Source organism: Malaya genurostris, chromosome 3, assembly GCF_030247185.1.
Source record: "Malaya genurostris strain Urasoe2022 chromosome 3, Malgen_1.1, whole genome shotgun sequence".
Taxonomy (NCBI): domain Eukaryota; kingdom Metazoa; phylum Arthropoda; class Insecta; order Diptera; family Culicidae; genus Malaya; species Malaya genurostris.
This window is the reverse complement of record NC_080572.1, coordinates 267,306,022-267,329,486: the sequence shown is the minus strand read 5'-3', so window position 1 is coordinate 267,329,486 and position 23,465 is coordinate 267,306,022. Positions and strand designations below refer to the sequence as shown.

General features: G+C 35.1%; 1 protein-coding gene across 3 annotated transcripts in view; it reads right to left on the bottom strand.

Annotated features, from left to right (window-relative positions):
• The window catches only part of LOC131434996 (circadian locomoter output cycles protein kaput-like), a 184,956-nt gene that overhangs the window by 109,268 nt on the left and 52,223 nt on the right, over positions 1–23,465 (bottom strand). For all 3 annotated transcript variants that reach the window (XM_058602418.1, XM_058602419.1, XM_058602420.1), the window contains one exon: positions 20,212–20,585. In XM_058602418.1, coding sequence (XP_058458401.1) covers positions 20,212–20,453 — 242 coding nt within the window. In that variant the 5' untranslated portion in view covers positions 20,454–20,585. The remainder of the gene's footprint in view (positions 1–20,211; positions 20,586–23,465) is intronic.

Below are 23,465 nucleotides of genomic sequence, written 5' to 3'. Positions count from 1 at the left end.
GAAGAACTTGCAGAAGAACGAATAGAGTGTTTCCGATGTAAAAAATTGAAACAAATCGATTGCATATAGTTTTAATGACAGCAGCAAATTCGTTGAACCGTATTAACCCATTTCTTTTCTAGTTATAATATTCAGTTAAAATATGATCTACAATCCAAAAGCAGATCCAATACAATCTATCAATATTGGTTCATATTACGTACAAAATATCTGTGATCCCGTTAAACACAATGGGAAGCTTTTTTAACTCATTCTACCCCAATTTATATCAAAGGTCGTATTTCTGGTTAAACTTTCTTTCGCGTTCCAATAGGAGGCTGATTGCGGTTGATGAAAATCGATCGATATTACGAAGAAAGACTAAGAAATAAGATCACAAATGAATTCAATGACCTCACAAATCTTGTTATACTTTCTTCGTAATATCAATCCTTTCGGAATGCGAAAGAAAGATCACCCAGAGATACAACTTATAAAATAAATTGGCGTTAAGGGGGTTAAACGGGTTAGTACTGTCATTCTAATTACGTGTATTTGGGTCACTGAAGTTGTCTACGCAATATGAACCAATATTGGTAGGTGATATTGGATCTGCTTCGGAATTGTAAATCTGAATACAACATAAAATTATATTTGTGGGACAATTGGGGTGAAACGATGTAGCACGAAGTATGCGATCATGGAGACTATCTGTTAGTTATTTTTTTAGGTTATATGCGAAACATAGAACTGTCTTGTTTAACCATAATTGGTCCAAACACCGATCAGTAGATTTTTTTTCTGTAAATTCATGGAAGAAGATGACTGGGGGTAAAACACAATACAGTTAATTGCGGTCAATCTTATTAAAAACAATCCATTTATCTAACTTATGAACATGTCAGGAGTACCTTCCGATTGGTCGAATTCAATTTTTTTCCAGAATTGCACCGTTAGTTTTCAAAATAAAGTCAGAAAAAAGTCAGGAATTGGAGCAAAACGGGTATGATAGTTTTGTGGATCTTCTAACTATCATAAATTGATTCTACTAACTTTAAAAATATTTATTTAGGTTTTAATAAAATTATTGAGCAAAGTCGCGTTTTTGATCGTTTTTTCCCCACTGTGCAATAGCACGATTACTTCAAATTCTGTGATCAGTTTTTATCCTTTATTTAACGATATATGCACTAAGGCAAACTGCACTAGCTTTTAGTTATTCTGTCACAGTTTCTTCCAATCATTTTGACTTCTTTTAAGCAATTTATGTATATGTTATATTTTCGGCTTTCTAGTGTTGAGCACGCATCCCGGGAACAAAAACTACATGTATTTCGTAAAAAAATACTTTGTGTTATTATATAAAATAGTCCACGTGAACCGTTCTCTACAAGAAAAACACATTTCACACTTTCAGTTAGAAGATGACATCTGTGTCGAAGTTGGAGAAATTTAGGTACATTCAAACCTCTCCCGATTTGCGATTTGACATTCACACCTGACCGAATCAATTTCGCTGTCATTGTAATTTGTATAACATTAGTACCGGTACCGAAACGACAATTCCTTAACGGTTTATAAAATGTCAATTTACTCTTAATCCTGATAATAATAGTCTCTATAGAAAGGTATTAGGATTGCTGGACTTTTGAACGGAGCCTCGGAGACCCATAGTGTTATATAGCATTCGATTCAGTTCGACGAGATATGTGTATGTGTGTGTGCACTTTTCGAAGATATTTATACGCGCTCAATTTTCTCAGAGATGGCTGAACCGATTTGAACAAGCTTATGCTCGTTTGAAAGCTACTCTCGGGTCATTGATTAAGTTCAAAGATCAAATGGCTGTGACTTTTGGTTCCGGAGATATGATTGTATAAGTGACGTAACCGACAAAACGCGATGTATTTTAACGCGCTCAATTTTCTCCGAGATGGCTGAACCGATTTTAACAAACCTGTGCTCGTTTGAAAGGTACTGTCGGGCTAATGAGAAAGTTCGAAGATCAAATGGCTGTGACTTTCGGTTCCGGAGATATGATTGTATAAGTGACGTAACCGCCAAAACACGTTGATTTTTACCGCTTTTATATATATATATATATATATATATATATATATATATATATATATATATATATATATATATATATATATATATATATATATATATATATATATATATATATATATATATATATATATATATATATATATATATATATATATATATATATATATATATTAGGGTGCTAATATTTTGGGATTACTTCTAATTTCGTAAAGCGCTAGTGCTCAAAAGTTTAAGGACCTCGAAACATGTCCTCATGCAAAATTCGAGCTACATCGGACATGCGTAAGGGGTGCTGCCCGACGGTTAAGGTTTGAAAATTTTCGATCTTGAAAAAGCACCATAGTAGGGAGTACATGAAATTTCTAATATCGAAAATATTTTTTGATGCCGAAACTCTTAAAACTGCATGAATCGTCGAGATTTAGTGTCATCTCAAAACAAATTTTTTTTTGATAAAATCAACTTTCTAGGACATTGAAATATTTTGATATTTTTTCTAAGTCCCAAAAAGACGATTTAAAAAAAATTTTTTTATCGAGATGACACTAAATCTCGACGTTTCATGCAATTCTAAGCCTTTTGGCATCAAAATTTTTTTTTCGGAAATTTCATGTGATAACTGAGAACCTAATTGCAAAGTCGAAATTCGAACACTTTCGGAGATATAGAACTACTGAATCAATGATTTTTTTCGATTTTCTATAGAAAAATACGTTTTTTAAATTCATAACTTTTCAACCATTGAACCGAATTCCCTGATTCTGTGACAAGTTGCCTTGAAATGTCTATAGTTTTTTGGGAAAAATGCGAGGGTATGATAAAGTAGCATGTTTGTGAATGAAAATTCTAATTGTATAATATTTTAACTATATGTTACATATTGAGCAAATTTCAAATTGAAACCTTCAAAATATTGTAACTCAAAAACAAATAATTTCACTTCGAGAATTTTTTCAATTTTCAAAAAAAAGTGCCATTTATCCACAAATCATGAAAACCGTTAAAAGGTAAAACAATCCGCGATATCAAACACCAAATCCAATTTTTATATTTCTTGTGGAAAGTACAGATTTTTCTACAGAATAACTAAAACTCTACAAAACTAAGAGAGAATGATTTATTGTTACTATCTTTTTGGCAACACTGTTTTTGACAGATGACAGATCACGCATGAAACGTGCCTTGTGTCATTGTCATACTTGTTCAGATTGGTCTATAATTTAATCATACATCGTTGTTTGGTCTATAATCTAATCATGAATGGGTGCTGGCAAAGTTGAAAGAAGATTTACTTTTCATCAAAAATTTGTGTTCAGCGACGAAGCTGATTTCTGGTTGAATGGATATGTCAACAAGCAAAATTGCCGCATCTGAAGTGAAGACCAGCGAGAAGCATTGCAAGAACTACCAATGCATCCCAAAAAAGTCACCGTTTGGTGTGGACTATGGGCCGATGGTATTATTCGTGAAAACCGGTCAATATGTTGGAGAGAATGTGCCAAAATTTTACCTTGCGTATGGTCCATCTAAAGCGGAGCCGCATTTGCATGAAATCATCTTCAAACATGAAATTATATTGATCGTTCTATCGATTCCAACAAAGATTTCATTTCTCAAATTTATGTGTTTTTTTAAACAAACCCTTTTTAACTAAATATCACATATAGCTCAATATGTCCGTCATTTTTTATTTTTAAGACTTAGATTTATAAAAGCTGTTTTGGTCGTAAACTTACTTTAATATGGGGCGCCTTTTATAAGCTTACCCTGTACCAGAATGGGTAGAACTTAATCGTAAATAACTCTTGTTGTATATAACGCAGAAACATAATTTCTTCTCCATACCATCGGAAATATGTTCAACAATTTATGATAAAATTTTCTGTAGATATCCAAATATAACTTAAAGTCGAAGTGTCTTTGACAAGAGTTGTGTACTGCACAATTGATTCAAAAGCTAGAGACGTGAGGGCTGAGTATAACACTTGTTGTGGTCGATTGATCATCATCATCTATGTAATTTACTAAAAACTCTTTAATACTCAGATACATGATAGTTCTCATATATAATACGAGTAGCAAAAATTTGACTGCTCTTAACAATACACTACAGCTTTATAAGTTGACGAATCTGGAAAAAATGAATAAGAATATAAAAAATGAGTTTTGCCTCATATAGAAAGGTTATGCAATCACTGTGAAAGCCGACTTTTGAACCGAGGCCCGGAGGTCCGAGTGTCATACACCATTCTACTCAGTTCGTCGAGTACGAAAAATATCTGTATATATATATATATATATATATATATATATATATATATATATATATATATATATATATATATATATATATATATATATATATATATATATATATATATATATATATATATATATATATATATATGTGTGTGTGTGCCTATATGTGCGTATGTGTGTATGTAACGTTTTTTAGCACTAATTTTTCTCGGAGATGGCTGAACCGATTCTCACAAACTTGGATTCAAATGAAAGGTTTTGTGGTCCCATACAAAATTCCTGAATATTGTTCGGATTCGACTTCCGGTTCCGGAGTTATGGGGTAAAATGTGCAGAAAAAAATGTGTTCTAACTGGGGAAAAACCTTTAAAAGTTTCCTAAATCGACCTCATATCTTTTCCAATTGATAGTTTTTATCAGTAGACGGTCAAACAAACCGATTTCGATTATTTTTTTAAAAATCGAAGCAAATTATTTTGAAGAATACCACAGTATTATATATGATAGTATGATTGATATGAGAAAGGCATCATTACACTACAAGGTGGATTAAAGCAGGTTTTTTTTATATTGTTATGCATATCGAGTTTCCAAATTCAAACAGCCAAAACCCACCACATTCTAAGAAATTTTGTTTTATTGTATCCTCTCATTTTTAGTTTATGACTTATACATTGCTACATGATTCTGATACAACAATTTCCCAAATACGTTTTGACACTTCCCAAAAGATACCCCTGAAAATACAAAAACACGAATATACATGTTATAAAATGGAAATGTTAGGTATCATTTGATTTTTTGCATGTAATCCGTCGGTCACCATTATTTTACTTACAGTCTCATGAAAAATTCATTTATTCCAAATTTGTGGTAAGATTCCGTTACCTTTTTTTGCCTAACACACAGACAATTTGCGTACTCGACGAACTGAGTCGAATGGTATATGACACTCGGCCCTCCGGGCCTTGGTTGAAAAGTCGTTTTTCACAGTGATTGCATAACCTTTCTATATGAGAAAGGCAAAACCCTTTTTTAGTCCACTTAGTGGAATTTTCATAAATCTTGAAAAATCATCATAGGGGGGAGTACATGAAATTTTAGAAATCGAAAAAAAAATCTGACGCTAAAAGTCTTAAAACGGCATGAAACGTCGAGATTTAGTGTCATCTCAACTTTTTTTTTTTTTTTGAAAAAATCGACTTTTTGGGACTCCCAGAAAGTTGTTTTTTTTTTTTCAAAAAAATGTTTTCTTTAGAGGACTCAAAAAAAATTTCGATTTCGGAAATTTCATGTACTCCCTATGATGCTTTTTCAAGATCGAAAATTTTCAAACCTTAACCGCCGGGTAGAACCCCTTACCCACATCCGATTCAGCTCAAATTTTGCATGGGGACTTTATTCGAGGTGCTTAAACTTTTGAACAATAACAACGTGTTTTGTCGGTTACGTCACTTATACCATTATATCTGCGGAACCAAAAGTAATAGCCATTTGGTCTTCGAACTTGATCAATGACCTAACAATATCTTTCAAACGAGCTTAAGCTTGTTAAAATCTGGTTACCAATCTCCGAGAAATTTGCGCGGTATATACAACGCGTTTTGTCGGTTTCGTCACTTATACCATTATATCTCTGGAACCAAAAGTCGCAGCCATTTGATTTTCGAACTTGATCAATGGTCCAATAGTAGCTTTCAAACGAGCTTAAGCTTGTTAAAATCGGTTCAGCCATCTCCGAGAAACTTGCGCGGTAGAAAATCAACGCGTTTTGTCGGTTACATCACTTATACAATCATATCTCCGGAACCAAAAGTCGCAGCCATTTAATCTTTGAACTCGATCAATGGCCCAATAGTAGCTTTCAAACGAACATAGGTTTGTTAAATTGGGTTCAGCCATCTCTGAGAAAATTGAGCACGTAAAAATATCTTCGAAAAGTGCGCGCGCACACACACACACACACACACAGACATTTTCCGATCTCGTCGAACTGAGTCGAATGGTATATAACACTATGGGTCTCCGAGGCTTCGTTCAAAAGTCGGGTTTTCCAACAATTCTAATACCTTTCTATAGAGAAAGGCAAAAACAGTCGACTTATTGAAAAAACATCTTAATGACATTATTTCAAGAAATGGAACCGGTGAATTGGTCTCCGCATTCGTGTGATTTAACGCCATTTTGGACCTCCAGAATGACCTTTATGAAGAATAGTCGTGGCGGACATATACCCGAAATTATATTCAAATGTCAAGAAATTATCTACCAACTCCAAAATAATTGACCATTTCATAATTTGACATGTGTTTTATTTTAATTTCAATTCTGCAAGCTCTTAGAATAACAACCTTTATCTGTAATGATTGAAGGTAGCTTTTGCTTTTCATTGTTCCTCAAATTTGTCGACACGCCACCTGAGTTGACATCCCAAGCCTATCTTTGAAATTGTAACAAAGTTGTAAATTTCGATATTGACGGCACCGGCAGCGACCGCTCACTACAATGTTCAGTTGTCTTCGTCTGAGAACCCTCGCGAAAGTTCGCGTGAGTGCAAAATCGCTTCGCTCCCACTCTAGTCGGCACGAGATCGTTTGCCACAATGTTGCTAGCCGTTTTGCGATTGATATATGAAATGTGAGAGATGTGTGCTCCTTCCTGCATGTCGAGCGAAAAAAGAATACCATAATAATCGCTCGAGAGAAAGCAAAATAAAGCGTAGAAAGGTATGTTTAGACAAGTGCTTAGCTAGTCATAACCTCGTACTCCGTATGTGATGGCTACATGTGTAAGTCCGCGCAATGTTAGCGTGTTGGTGCCATCGTCATTAGCGAATTTTGTGATCCAACTGCCGCTAACCGGTACTCGCAGATTCGCACTTTAGCTAATGCCGCCCTCTAGACTCACTCTCTCTCGCCAGTGGATTTTCCGTGCGTCACATTAAGCCTACGAATTACCAGTTTGAGGAAACCGCCGGGGCTACCTACTCTGAAAGTTCATCGTATCGAGGCATTTGCGAGGTAAGTAATCCCCGATCGTTTGCGATATCTCATGCATTCCATCAGATTTAATTATTAATGCTCCGCTGAGCATGCGTAACAAAATAGCAAAAAGAAAGAAACGTCAAAAAATTCGGTTCATGTCAGTTTCGTGTTGCGTGCCGTCGCTGGCGTGAATTAGATGCTCCCGGAAACGAACCAGTGCGAATATTCGTAATGATCACTGACATTGACATCGGCATGTTACTCAACGCGCTGCTCGCGAAAAGATTTACGCATCCCTTTCCCAGAGTTACGTAACAGTTACTCTTTTTCGGATCACTGTCACAAATTTAGTCTCCTAATTGAACAACTTAAGTAGCAATTCGTGACGTGACACTTGAAAAATATTTTTCCAAAAAAATATCACTATTTTTCAGCTCAGTTCACTCGAGCGAGTTTTGGCGCCAAATAAGGAACAAGGTATAAATATTTGAATAGGAACCTCTTAAAAGCCGGATCGGTTATTTGGTTGACCAGGAATTGAAAAACATATTTTCCAAGTTTTTCAAACCATCCATAATTTGACATGTGACAACGGCAACGGTCGCGAAAAGGTTAGAATCACGAATTTGATAAGTAGCATCTTTCGCATGTTTATTATTTGGTTTAGCATGCGGCTAGAAGTACGTTGTTTTCGTTTCAGTTGATTTCGCAATTGGTGCTAGAATATGCTTGGACGGTGGAAGTCATTCGTGAAAAATGTCAAATCATTGGTTTTAAACACTGTTCAAACGAGCGAAAAAAAATCACACCGCGCCTATTTAGGCGATCAATTAGTGCATGACATATGAAACAAGGCTTTCCGTGCGATGTGGTGAGTACGAGAAATGAGCATGAACTTAGCGAGGCACCTCTCGCCGATGATAACGCAACTGTGTTGCTCATTTTTTTTATATATGTTAGAGCACTTCGCAACGTTCACATGAAGTTAGCAAATTCTCTCTCCCAAATATGCTTAAAAACAAATCGAAACCCAGTGAATAATTTGTTGCTAATTAGTTACGGTAATTTTAAATTTTTTGCTCAATTTTTTTGTTTTATTTTTGAGTACTTCGCTAAGTTCATATGAAGTTAGCCAAACCCCTCTCAAATCGAAACTCAGTGAATAATTTGTTGCTAGTTGGTTACAGTAACTTCATATGAACTTACTAAAGTAATCAAAAAAATAAAAATAAGTTGAGCAACAAATTCAAAAATACCGTAACTAATTAGCAACAAATAATTCACTGAGCTTCGATTTGTTTTGGAACATATTTGGAAGAGGGGTTTCGCTAACTTCATATGAACTTAGCGAAGTACTCAAACAAAAATTTAAAAAAATGAGCAACAAATTCAAAACTACCGCAACTAGTTAGCAACAAATTATTCACTGGGTTTCGATTTGAGAGGGACATCGATAACTTCATATGAACTCAGCGAAGTACTCAAAAAATAAAAATAAGTTGAGCAACAAATTTAAAATTACCGTAACTAATTAGCAACAGCAATTTGAAGCATATTTGCAAGGGCAGCTTCGCTATTTTCATATGAACTTAGCGAAGTACGCAATAACTAAATAAAAGATTGATCCGCAAATTCGAAATTATCATAACTATTATTCGATTTGTTTTAAAGCATATTTAGAAGGGAGCTTTGCTAACTTCATATAAACTTAGCTAAGTACTAAAATAAATTTAAAAAAATTGAGCAATAAATTCTAATTACCGTAGCTATTTAGCAAAAAATTATTCACTGAGCTTCGATTTGTTTTGAATCATATTTGGAAGAGGGGCTTCGCTAACTTCATATGAACTTGGCGAAGTACTCAAAAAAATTAGCAACAAATTCAAAATTACCGTAACTAATTAGCAACGATTTATTCACCTAGTTGCGTTATCATCGGCGAGAGGTGCCTCGCTGAATTCATACTCATGTACGAGAAGAGAGGGTTGCGAAAATATCTTACGGCATATCTTAGGTATAGAATAATAATCGAGAAGGGTGAGATTCACATTTCTTTTGTAGAATTCGGCAGTGTAATTATTGCATAGCTGGTGCCACGAATCTATTGACATGTAGAACCAGCTTTATATGCATTAGTCCACTAATCAACCGAAATAAAATGAAATTTCAGTTTTTCAATAGATTCTCCATAATTACATAAATCTGTAATCGAGTTTGCCGCTGTTCATAACAGATGGCACTATCAATTTATTTCGAACATGAATGTCACATTTAACCTTTATGAATAGAAGCTTGAATATTTGCATAATTATATTTGTGTATTTCTATCACAGTAGCGTTTTTAACGAGAAAAATCATGGCCAATTCTAAACCAAATAAGCGATTTTGGCAGAAAGCGCTGCTTCTGTTCGTTAGCAATTTTCGAAAAAAAAACGCTCAACTTCAGAAATTCGCAAAAAATGCATTACTTTGATAATCCGCAAAAAAAAACCCCGAAATCCAGAAAAAAAAAACATTTTTAAACGGATATCTTAAAAATGGTAGAATCGACGAAATGACTTTTTTTTTAAACAACACCAAATCTCTACGATATAATCTACGACATTTTACATTTAAAAGCAAAAACCGGTTTAAATCCACCTAAAAGTGTAATTATGCCTTTCTAGTACTACTCATACCTTCATAAATGTTACTGAGAAATTCTTTAAAAAAATTCTTCATTAAATAGAAACAGAAAAGTTTCACTAGTAAAAGTGAACTAGTAAAATCTAAAAATCAAAACACACTGTGGCTCAGAAACCAGAAGTAGTATTTGTTGGATATTTATTTTGCTCAGAGTATTTAATATACTCTCTTTAGAACAATGATTCCAACTTGATCATAGTAGGCTATGAGGTTATATAACAGCTCGCTCATAATTTTCCAAACCTGCCTTAAGAACGGACGGATAAAACAATAAACAGTATCCGTAACAAATTCAGTTATTCCATATAAAACTGTAAGACTTTACATTTGAATTTAACTTTGTGAAAATCGGCTTCACCATTTTGTTGAAAATTGAGTCAGATCCTTTTTGCAGTTTTTGAGTTATTTGAACCTAAGTTTGTGAGAACCGGTTACGTCATCTCTGAGAAATGAGAGTAAGTAATCGAAATGTTTACTAATCACTCTGTAATTCCGGAACCGGATGTTAGATCTATATAAAATTCAGGAATTTTTTTATAACATCTTAAGATCTTTTATTTGAATCTAAGTTTGTTATTCAACTATCTGAAAAAAGTGGGTGCAACAAAATTTTACAGACACACATACACAAAGACATTTTGCGTACTCGACGAACTGTGTCGAATGGTATATGACTTTCTGCCTTCCGGACATTGCATTACCTTCCTTTGTGAGAAAGGAAAAATTTTGAAAAAAACGCATAACTTTCAAATGGCGCGTGATAGCAAGTCGACGTTTCGTGAGTTGTTCCAGCGGTACAAAAAAAAAGGAAAAATTGACGATGAAGATAGACAGTAAAGAAGAGCTGCTTACTGCATCCCTGGACCATTTCCATGATCCTAAAGACGATTGACTTCATTCACAAGGTTGGGAATCGGACGCTTCACGAGCTGAAACCGAAAAAAAATGAAAAATAAATTTCATGTCCTAAATGCTTCTGGTGCGGCAAACAAAGAAGTCATTTTCGCATCAAATTATCACATACATTAGATTAATTGTGATTAATTCCAGTGCCAAATGCTTTCAAGTATCCAAACCATTGGAGAATCATTGTACCGAACCAGTTTAAAGCGGGTATTGAAGAAATATGTTCAAATCTGAGACCAGATACGAGTTCGTAATTTTTCATCATGACAACGTATGGCAACATGTTTCTAGTTCGATCAAAAGCAGCTAGGACAAGAAACTCTAATTCACCCACCTCAAGCAAAATTCAAATCTGATTTCGAATTTGTAAAAAATGAGGTCCTATGTTAGGTAAATGGAAACCAAAAAGCCCAACCGCAGTTTGAGCTTGAGCTTAAGCGACCACCCTTGGTATCCGATATTGAAGTCCCGAAGCAAAGTCTTGGCATTACATTCCTTTTGTGAAATTTGGCCTTTCTGTTTCAACAGACTTCGCAGCCGATGCTTAGTGTACAGAATCATTGCATGGCTAGTACTATGGATCCTACTGACACTAAGAACCCTTCCAGGTGGGGGCTCGAACATACGACAACTGGCTGGTAAGACCAGCGCCCTATGCATTGAACCGCCAACCCGGGACAGTATTGAAGTCCCGAGAAGTCTTGATTCACAGTTCTTAGTCGTGGATACTGAAGGATAATATGAAATACCATCGCGTAGCGAATAAAAACTTCTCTATTTTTCCTAAATGGAATTATTTGATACAAAACTAACGAGTGAATAAGATTTAGACAGAATAGTTGGATTTTGGAACCAAGGCCCGGAGGGCTGAGTGTCATATACCATTCGAATCAGTTCGTAAAGATAAGAAATTGTGTATGTACGTGTGTATTTATGTGTGTATGTATGTATGTAATGTTTTTGAGCGATCAATTTTTTCAGAGATTGCTGAACCGATTTTCTTGTGGTCCCATACGAATTTCATCCGGTTGTGAAAAGGGTGAACAGGTGGAGGTGGAGCAAAGTAAAAATACAAGCTCTAATCTTGATTAGAAACTGTTTCTTCGGTTCGACAGCCTCCTTGTATAGATTATATGAGTTTGTCTGCTGTTTTGTTAATTAAGCTCCCAGTATTTAATATAGTATTACCAACGAAACGCTGAGCCACAAGAATTTCAAAACGTTTTTGTTTAAGTATGAGGATTTGCTTAATAGAAGATTCAAGATTTAAATATTCCTTGGAACGACGTTTGAAAAACTCATCCAAAATTTGTCCACATATTCATCTTTAGAACCACCCAGCTCAATGTATTCCATCTTTATTTCGTCTGTTACTGTGCTACTAATGTTATTCGTATGTACTAGCTCTTCAAGATAAAAACTCAATCTTTTTGATAATTTCAAATTAATTTTAATTAAAACAAGACACATAGTTGGCCAGCGAATATGATAAAAGTGATAAGTCTTGCATTTCACGAAGGAATACAGCGTAACTATTCTTGCAATTTTGTCTAAAAATCAACACATTATATTCAGACTTCATGCTCTCTTCAATAATTCAATTAAGTGCAGTTTTTATCCCAAATTCGATTATTGTTAGTGTTTTCTAGGTAGCCAGAAATACCATCAGTCATTTGAAAGCCAAATAATTAAGAATTAAATTTAAAGCATTATAACTAAAATTTAAATTGTTATTATCTGAACTATTCAGTCTTTTGTAAGACTACCACTAAATAAGTCTTGTTAAGGCTTTCTGCAAAATCAGTAGTTCTTAAGACTCTTAGGATTCAAACTAGGAGTGTATTCTAGAGATGGGCAAAACCGTTCCTTACAAAGAATCGCTCAAAACTTAATAGTTCTACCGAAAGAATTAGTTCTATTGAACTGTTCTTTCGTTCTTCTTTTTTATATGTCATTTATTTAATCCCGGTTTTAACCTTTTTGGTTTCGTTCTTCTGAAACTTTGTTTCTTCGAAAATAATATGAGAGCTACAAATTACAGATTCAATAATAGTGAGTACTTTTTGCATGTATTTCTACCAACAATCGTTCTCTTTTTATACGTTATCAAAGGTAACGAATGTGCGTAGCTTCTACCAGATTCCTCGAACCAGTAAACATTACGAAAAACGCAACTAACCTGTATACATCCTCTAAGAATCAGGTTTTTTTCATTTCTATATAGAGAACTATCATTCTTAAATAAAGAACTCAAATTCACTCACTCTTCGAGGAGAAATGACTCGCCCATCTCTAGTGTGTTATAGTCTAAAAAAGAATACCTAAGGTTAAAAATGAACAAGAAACAATTCTCCTCCTGATTCCATCTAATAACATATACGATATTCCTTCTAAATTGATTTTTGGCGAAACAGAACAAAATCCTTCTAAAATTCTTTAAAAGAACTCTTGTCACTCTGGAAAAAACAACAACAATCTATGCCTCTAGTGACTGAAATGATCTTTGAAAAGTTTGATTCTTCGTCGATATCAACACCCGCATTCTACTATGAAATTCGTAGGTAATGATGTTTAATATATATTAAACATTCACTGGTATATAAGGTAGAAATCTATCACCTATTTCTTCTAATGTAAATAATCAAAACACAGGACCGCCTTGCAGTTCTTCTTCTAACGAAAACAATTTATTAATAGATAGACAGGCCAAATCATCTTCTTCTAATGGCAGTCTACCTACAAATATTCCTTCAATGCCATTCGCTTCTTTAAATGAAGTCGATTTAGGCGATATAACTGAAAATAAAATGATCTAGATCAAGATCAACTTTTTCAAATGATCATCCAAATGAATTCGACTTCATCACTTTTTGAATCATTTCAAATGGGATGGATATTTGCAAATAATATTATAATGAATTTAAAATTTAACAGTGATGTTAAATAATTATTTGAATATTTTAAATTGGAATGCTCGATCTTTGAAATCGAGTGAAGATGAATTTTATAATTTTCTCAAAGTTCACAAAATTCATATTGCCATTTTGACAGAAACTTTTCTTAAACCAAATGTAAAATTGAAAAGTAATCCACATTATGTGGTTCATCGATTTGACAGGTTTACTGGAATGGGTGGTGGAGTTGCCATTTTTGTCCAACGGCAAATTAAACATCGAATTTTACCTTCTTTCAATACTAAAGTTATTGAAAGCTTGGGAATCGAAGTTGAAACCATTCATGGAATTTATTTAATCGCTGGAGCCTATTTGCCATTCCAATGCACCGGCGAACAATTAAATTTCTTTAAAGGCGATTTGCAAAAACTTACAAGATATCGATCGAAATTTTTCGTAATAGGGGACTTAAATGCTAAGCATGTCCAGTGGAATTGTAGGCAAAATAACAGTAATGGTAAAATACTTCATAATCAACTCTCAGCTGGTTACTTCACAGTTCTTCATCCCAGTAATCCTACTTGTTTCTCTTCCGTGAAAAACCCGTCTACAATTGATCTGGTTCTAACAGATCAAAGTCACATTTGTAGTGAACCGATTACTCATGCTGACTTTGACTCAGATCATCTTCCTGTAACATTCAGACTTTCCAACGAAGTTATAATTAATCCAATTAGTTATATTTTCAACTATCATAGAGCTAATTGGTTGGATTACAGATCTCACATTGAAAATCATGTGGATCATGAAACTATTTTAGAAAATTCTGCGGACATCGACACAGCAATTGATAATTTGAATCATTATATTATCAAAGCTAGAAATCTTTCAGTTCCCAAAGCTCAAACTAAATTAAATTCTCCTATCATCGATGACAATCTTCAACTGCTCATTCGGTTGAAGAATGTTCGTCGACGACAATATCAACGTTCTCGTGATCCTGCTATGAGAAACATAGTTAAGGATTTACAAAAAGAAATTAAACATAGATTTACTCTTTTGCGAAATGAAAATTTCGCTAATGAAGTTGAACAAATTAAACCATATTCTAAACCTTTCTGGAAACTTTCTAAGGTTCTTAAGAAACCTCAGAAACCAATTCCTGCTCTCAAGGAAGGAAATCAAATACTTCTTACAAATGGTGAAAAAGCTCAAAAACTTGCTCAGCAGTTCGAGAGTGTCCACAATTTTAATTTAAACGTTGTGAGTCCTATTGAAAATGAAGTCTCACTGAAGTATGATCATATTTCAACCCAAGTGTTATTACCAAATGACATTCTTGAGACCAATTTTGATGAAATTAAATCAATTATTAGGAAACTCAAAAACATGAAGGCTCCTGGTAATGATGGAATTTTTAATATTCTTATTAAAAATCTTCCCGATGTTGCCTTGAGACTCCTGGTTAAAATTTTCAACAAGTGTTTTTCATTAGCTTACTTCCCAAAAAGATGGAAAAAACGCTAAAGTAATTCCTATCCTAAAACCTGGTAAAACCCCAGCAGAAACATCAAGTTATCGCCCAATTAGCTTACTTTCTTCTATCAGTAAACTTTTTGAAAAAATTATCTTGTTGAGAATAATGACTCATATAAATGAGAATTCAATTTTTTTACCAGAGCAGTTTGGATTTCGTCATGTACATTCAACTACTCATCAACTTGTCAGAGTAACGAACATGATAAAATCAAATAAATCTTCTGGGTTATCCACTGGAGTTGCTCTTCTAGACATAGAAAAAGCATTCGACAGTGTTTGGCACAAAGGTTTAATAGCAAAAATGTCTGATTTCCAGTTTCCTATTTATTTGATAAAAATGATTCAAAATTATTTAACTGATCGTACTCTTCAGGTTAGCTATCAGAATTGTAAATCTGAATTGCTACCCGTACGAGCCGGTGTTCCGCAGGGTTCGAGTGTAGCTCCAATCTTGTATAATATTTTCACTTCTGATCTTCCAAATCTACCTGTTGGTTGTCAGAAATCGCTATTCTGTGACGACACAAGTCTGTTAGCCACAGGTAGAAATCTAAGAGTGATCTGCAGTCGCCTACAAAGAAGTTTAAATATTTTCAGTGACTATCTGTCAAAATGGAAAATTAAACCAAATGCAGCGAAAACGCAATTAATTATCTTTCCTCACAAGCCAAGAGCTTCTTTTCTTAAACCAAACAATAATCACATTCTCAAATTGAATGGCTTGGAATTGACATGGTCTGATCAAGCTAAATACTTAGGTTTAACGTATGACAAAAAACTCACTTTCAAGGATCACATTGAAGGAATCCAGGCAAAGTGTAATAACTATATTAAATGTTTATATCCTCTTATAAACAGAAATTCTAAGCACTGTCTAAAAAAACAAATTGTTAATTTATAAAAAAATTTTCAGACCAGCCATGCTTTATGCAGTACCAATTTGGTCAAGTTATTGTTCCACCAGGAAGAAAACGCTTCAAAGGATTCAGAATAAAATTCTGAAAATGATTTTGAAGCGTCCTCCCTGGTTTAGTACAAATGAGTTACACAGACTCACAAATATAGAATCATTAGATGTAATGTCACATAATATTATAAGCAAATTCCGACAAAAATCGATGCAATCTTCAATTGAATCGATTCGCTGTATTAGTTAGTAAGTTTGTATATAAGTTCCTTTTCCCCATTACACAATACAAGTAGGTTTAGAATTTTCCCTACACAAAAATCTCAGAATTGCGGAAGCAAATGATGTCTTCATGGTAATAACCAAATCATATATATAACAGGGCTGAAAAGTCACCACTTGTGGCTGAACACCCAATTTAAATCTTAATAATTTAATTTTAACTTATATTCCAATAAATAGTTATTAAAAAAAAAAGAGACAAATTATGATGAAATTAGGACAATCATTAGCCCACTCAAAAACATGAAGGCTCCTAAGAATTTTTCATAATTTTATTGAACATGTTACCTGATATTTCTTTTGCAATCAATCAAATTTAACAGAAATCCAGCAAAAGCATCCGTTCGATGTGCTGTTGTTGATAACAACTAAGAAATGCTTTATGATCCATTAAAAATTGCAGCCAAACCCTTACAATTGTTGAACGAAACATGGAATGTTAGCCCCATCTCCAATGGATTGTGTACCATAAAACCTTTGTGGGACAATACGATGTTTCAAAACTTTCACTGAACTTCTCACTTAAACACAAAATGGAGTATTGCCTCCAACTTTTCATTTGTTTAATCAGAAAAATCATGATTTACTACGATTAGGGCTAGTAAATTTTTTCCCGGATTTGCACTAAAATTCCCGACTTTTTCGCGGTGAAACAAAATTCCCGACTTTTTCCCGGTTTTCCCGATTTTTCCGGTCACTTTCCACCCTGTAATAGGTACCATCAATCTCCTAGTGAATCCCAACCCCTCAAAAGGCCTACCGCAGTTTGGAGACATGAAACTAATGGAAATCTGAAAATAGTATGTAGACTAGAATAATATTTTAACAACATTGAATTCTACTATATAACACGTCACTATACACATTCACTATGCATCTCACAGCACTCTAAATATGTATAATAAATGTTACAACACAGATACGTATTTTATGCATTCGTCATCAGTGTATCAGGTTTTAAGTTTATAAGTTTATGATGCTTATTATTTTCTCAGTCGGTGAATAAATAACACATGGATCATTTTTTTTTAATTCGTCAACATAATCACCTTTTAGGGGATACAATGGTTCCAACGTTTTTCCAATTTTTCAATACCATGTTTATAAAAAAATTTATCTTTCGCTTCAAAATAAGCTTCAGTTTCAGCGATGACCTCCTCATTTGAGCCAAATCTTTTTTCCTGGAGCATTTTTTTAAGATCAGCAAAGAGCCAGTAGTCACTAGGGGCTAAATCTGGCGAGTATGGGGGGTAGGGAAGCAGATCAAAGCCCAATTCGTTCAATTGCGCCATTGTTTTCATCGACTTGTGGCAGGGTGCATTTTGTTCCATCGAAAGCAATCGCGGCACACACTTGGAAAAAACCTTTTTCATGCTCAATTTTTCATGAAGGATAGTAAATATACGTCCATATGATATCTGTGTCATCTCAGCAATCTCACGGAGCTTCACTTTACGATCTTTCATTATAATTTTTGTCACTTCACTCACATTTTCCGGTGTAATGGCTTCCACAGGTCTACCCGAGCGTTCCGCGTCATTTGTGTCGGTACGACCACGTTTAAACTCGGCGAACCACCGACAAATCGTTGCTTTTGATGGACAAGAGTCCGGATAACATTTTTCAATCCATTGTTTCGCTTGCACGGTGTTTTTACTCATTAAAAAACAATGTTTTATCAAAACACGAAACTCGGTTTTTTCCATTTTTTTTAAACAAACTACAAAACGACTTTACTCCAACCTCGATACCTCAACTGTTTCTGGTCGGATCAACTTAAAATTTTGACCCGTTTCAAGCAAAGGTTAGTACTCTAGAAAGACGTGGTTACTGGTTTACTACGAGCGCCATCTCTGCTTTAGTCTCGAGACTTATTGATCCATGTGTTACGTGGTATTCAATTTAACCTTGCACTTTTGAGCTTCTGATTTTCCAATTATGGTTTCTGTTAATTGAAAAAAATTTCGGAACACACAAAACCGGGAAAAGGTTTACGACACTTAGGGAAAACCATATTGTAGTATTGTAACTGTTTCGAAAGAGATTTTTTATAAACTGATATCTGTTCTACGATGCATAGCTATTTATATGTAGTAGAATTTAGGTAAGTAATTCGCCGGTACGTACGTTGGTTGTAAACAGTAGGTAGTCAACTGGCACACCTCTTTGATTCTACATGTGTTTATTCGTTTTGACGTAGTTACGTTAGTTCTACTGTTGAAATGATTATCTTTCAACGAGAACTTGAAATTTCGAATATATCTGTAAATTGTTTTAGCTGTAACTTCATCATTTTTCAAAAGGCACGGATGTGATAGCCACCAATCTGTAGGTTTTCATAACAGCTTTAAAATAAAAATTATTAAAAAAAAATTAAAACCCTGATTTTCTTTTATCTAACTTTTTCGGAATATTTTGTAATTATTGAGAAGAAAAATCAAAAAAAATTTTCAGTGTATTTTTTTTTAAAGTGCCCAATCGATTCCCTACAACTTCTTCCTGAATGCCATTTTTGTACAATTAACCTTTTTAAAAATCAATCGTGAGTCGGATCGACCTTTTCATCGGTTCAAAACTTCTGGTTTGCCATACTGAAGCCAAGTGCAAAGTTTCATCCAAATCGGAGACGGTCGAGTCTGATGATCTGCTAAGCATTTCTGGAATTGCTCTAGTGCACATATCCCAATGTGAAAATGTATCCTATTCAATAATCTTTACTACTATCTTCATAATTATCACCTAATTCCGGAGGTTAGCAGTGATATCCGGGAAAAAAATGTTAGTTACAAGTTTCGAATAAAATACATTCTGCAACCAAGGCATACTCCGACTTGGGTTTGATCACAAAATAATGAACAATTATTACGATCACAACTATTCTGTACTGCGATCGAAGGTAAAAATTTGTATTCTGTAATTTGATCGAATTATGCTTTTGTATGGAAAATTCCAATCCGATCGAGATACAGAATGCAAAATATCGTATTCGATCAGAACGAAATACACAATTGTGGTGGATTTCATGAGAAGATAAAATGATTGGTTTGATGATTCTTTTAATCATAACAACGGAAAAGGATTTTTTTCGTGTAGGTATCTAGGAGAATTTTTCCACCGTTTAGGGAATCATGTATATTTTTCTTCACGGTGCATCGTAATTTTTATTGTACTTTAAGTCTAACTAACTCGAAAGATGTCATTTACTGCGAAGGAGATCACGTACTAGCTGAATGTGCGAAATCGAAGAGAATACGTGTACGGCGGATGTTCAGAGGAAATATAGAACTGAGGTTCATTATCGTGCATCCCGAAAATCTACAATTCGTTCAATCATGTTCGGGTGACGAAATGTGCACTATCAAAATAAACGAAGTACCAATTGGTTTTTCTAATTATACAATCATTCCAGTACTTGTACTTTTTATTTAATAATGTGAAATATACTAAACTTCCCATAATGTTCGTTGAATACTAGCGTTATCAGTAACTGGTTTTTTCAGAAATAGGAGACTTGTTGGCCAACTAACTAACCAGTAAAAAGAGTTAAAAATACATTAACAATTCAGCATTCCCACAGTTTCTAGCAATAAAAACATCGTTTCGCAAACCGGCCAGTGTCGCCCGTAACGCCGTATGTTCCGACGGATACAACTCAATAATTAGCAAGGTTAAACCCTATTGACTTGACAAACAAAACACTTACTTGGAAGCACTGTTACTCCCTCCGGCATCCGTTCGCTGCTCCCCGTCGGAATCCTTCCTGCCATTGCCCGAGGACGAGGAGCCTTGCTGCGTATTATCGTCGCTCTCCGAGTCATAGCTGGTGGTCGAGATCGTGCGAGGTTGGCGCTGATGAGCAGTCGGCTGGGTTTGCCTCTGGAATGAAGCTGTCCCTCCTAGAGCGGCCGCAGCCGATGGCTTGATGTTCGGTTCTTCCTTCATCATTGGATACTGGTCGCGGTGGTAACACCGCTCTAACGCCCACTACGCCCCCTGGAATGGTGCCGTCTGCTGGTGTAATCACTGCAACGATGGCAACGGTCAGCAGATCGGTGGCGTTCTATTTTTGTGCATGCACTGTGTAAGAAGAGAGAAAAATAAACATTAGAATCGTTGGGCCCTAATTCTTCAAATTATCTCAAATATGTTTCCTAGAGTTAATCACAAGAAATGACAAATGTTTTTTCATCCAGCATAGCCAATTCCCGACGTAGGCTCCGACCTCCGCTAGCGGAATGTTGAATGAAAGCTGATCAACAATCGTACTAACGAGTTACACATGTTGATTGAGATGTGCTTGAAGAAGGCGGTACGAAGATATAAACCGGAACCACCCGGTGCGAGATTCGTTTGCTTCCGCATTGTTCCCCGGGAGGACCCCCAGCGATCGGTGGTGCACATGCGGGAAATTTGTTTTCGCTCCTAGTCTGCGTCGCACAACAGAGCTGTGACGATTCCGTTCCGGAAATCGGGTGAAAACCATTCCCGGAGCGGCAGAATGTGCAACGTGACCCGGTGAGACATTTTCGCCAGCCGGCGGTTTGGATTTTATTTTGTTTCTTCAACTGCAAGAACTAGCTGATTCTTGTTTTATATTTATTGTTGTGGTGGCACACTTAATTTGATCCGACCGCTGAGTTGCAGAAAATAGTTCTGGCGTCATCAGTGGTTTGGTGGCTAGTTGACGATAATGGAATTCTGTCCACTGTCGGTGAAATAGTTTTGAAATCGAGTTTCAGGAAAATTTTACGAAGATGAGTCGGTTTCCATACATTAAATAGGAAGTTGAAGTATATGACGTACGTCAAAATAATTCAATTTGCAAATACAAATCACAGAAAATTTCAGTCTACTTAAATACGTACATCGAATAATAAGTCAAATTTACAAAAAATCTAGAAAAACAACTTCGTGGACAAAATACTTCTAAACCGAAATTAAAGATGGCTCATCCGATTTTCACATACTTAGGATCACATGAGAGGGCATCTGTGAGAAGTAAGTTTGTGAAATGCATGTCAAGTTAATTCCAAAACTTGATTTAGAAAACCAAGATTGTAATAAATCAGGGTGGCAAGTGAATTACCGATTTCAATTTCTCGGTTTTTGAGATAAAAGTTCCCGGTTTTCGGAATAGGCTCAAATCGCCCCAGTTTAGTTTTTTTTATATATTCATTTAATTCAAACTTTAAACAGATTTCCTATGCCCAAAAAAGATCATTTTAATAGGCCCGCTAATTGAGGATTCAAGTACTTTTCAGGTATTTCGATGTATAAATAGGGAATATTCATTATATCATGTGCATATAAGAAAAGCATAAACCTTTTTTCTCGTCATCTAGAGGTTTTGGTTTCACGTAACCGATTTCTTCCGAGCGCACATGACTGTTTTTATTATTTTTTTGGTTTACATTTGATTGAAAATATATCAACAAGGAACAAGCATCATAAAACGGACGTTTGCCACTCTGAATAAATAACAACAATTTATGCCTGCAATTTCAAAGCATTTTGTACAGAGCTTTCGTAGTTACTTTCGGAAGTCAAAGTGAAAATCTCAGTTCGGCGGGAAAATTATAAACGGCATGATGGCACAGCGAACCTAACACAATATCGTCATTGCCAGGGCTTCGGCCATGGTACAACAAATTGTCATATGGACATACGCTATTTAAATTGTAGTAATTTGCTTCCAAGCACGTCTGTTCAACGAACGATACCGAACAAAAGATCGATAGCAGCAGAGCGACTTGAACCGAGAAACATTAGATCACAAAGCACGCTAGGTAATCGACTGAACCACAGAAGCCCACATCCGTTTGAAAACTTATGAATTTTATCGTTTGTAGGAATATGTTACCCGTAAAATTCATATTTTTTTTGTGCTCATTTGTGCAGTGTTATTTTATTGTATGAAAGAATCTATTTGTCGTCAATAAGTCGAATTTAATTATTATGTATTGAGGACCTGTAAAAGAAAATAAAACATAGATTCATCATTCTAAGGTTCTAAACAAGTTTCAGCACTCAAAAAAGCAACTCAAATACTCCCTGAAAACGGTGGATAAGATCGAAGTCGACAACTTTTCCAATTTGATGAGTCCTATTGACATCTCATAGAAATATGAGCATAACACATAGTGACATTACTGAGACAAATTAGGATTAAGTAAGGGCAATCATTAGCAAACTTAAAAACATGAAGGCTCCTAAGAATTTTACTATTTAAAAAAAAAAATTTCGATGTTATCTTGAGACTTTGGCTTTAATGTTGCAAGTGTGTTGAATACTTATTCTCTTATCATATAATTGGGGTGTAGGCATAGAACCGGTACAGGACAATGAGTTGTTTCAGCACGTTTACTGAGCATCTCGCTCAAACGTAAAATTGGGTATTGTCTCTTGTTGAGAAAAATTCATTACGCCAACAACTGTTACTCAAATGTGAGCTAGTAATATTTTTCCCGGTTTTTCATTAAAATTCCCGATTTTTCCCGGTGACACAAAATTACCGACTTTTTCCCGGTGTTCACGATTTTCCCGATCACTTGCTACCCTGAATAAAGGAATCGTTGTGTGTTTTCCAAATCATATTAGCCTATATTTTAGCCAAACGTGATGCTATTGACGGTGAAATTTATGAGAGACCGATTGCTTTCAACGAATTTTATAGCGCGACTCGCCAAAGAACACTTGCCAGCTGGCAAGCTTCTTGGGATAAAGATGATCTGGGTTGGTGGATGCATTCAATTATTCCTAAAATATCGACAAAGGCATGGTTCAGAAGACTGGATGTGAGTAGGGACTTCATTCGTGTGATGTCCAGACTCATGTCCAATCACTACACGTTAGATGCACATCTCCTTCGAATTGGACTTTCGAGACTAATTATTGTGCTTGTGGCGAAGATTATCGCGATGTTGATCATGTCGTTTGGAGATGCGTGGAGTATCGTGA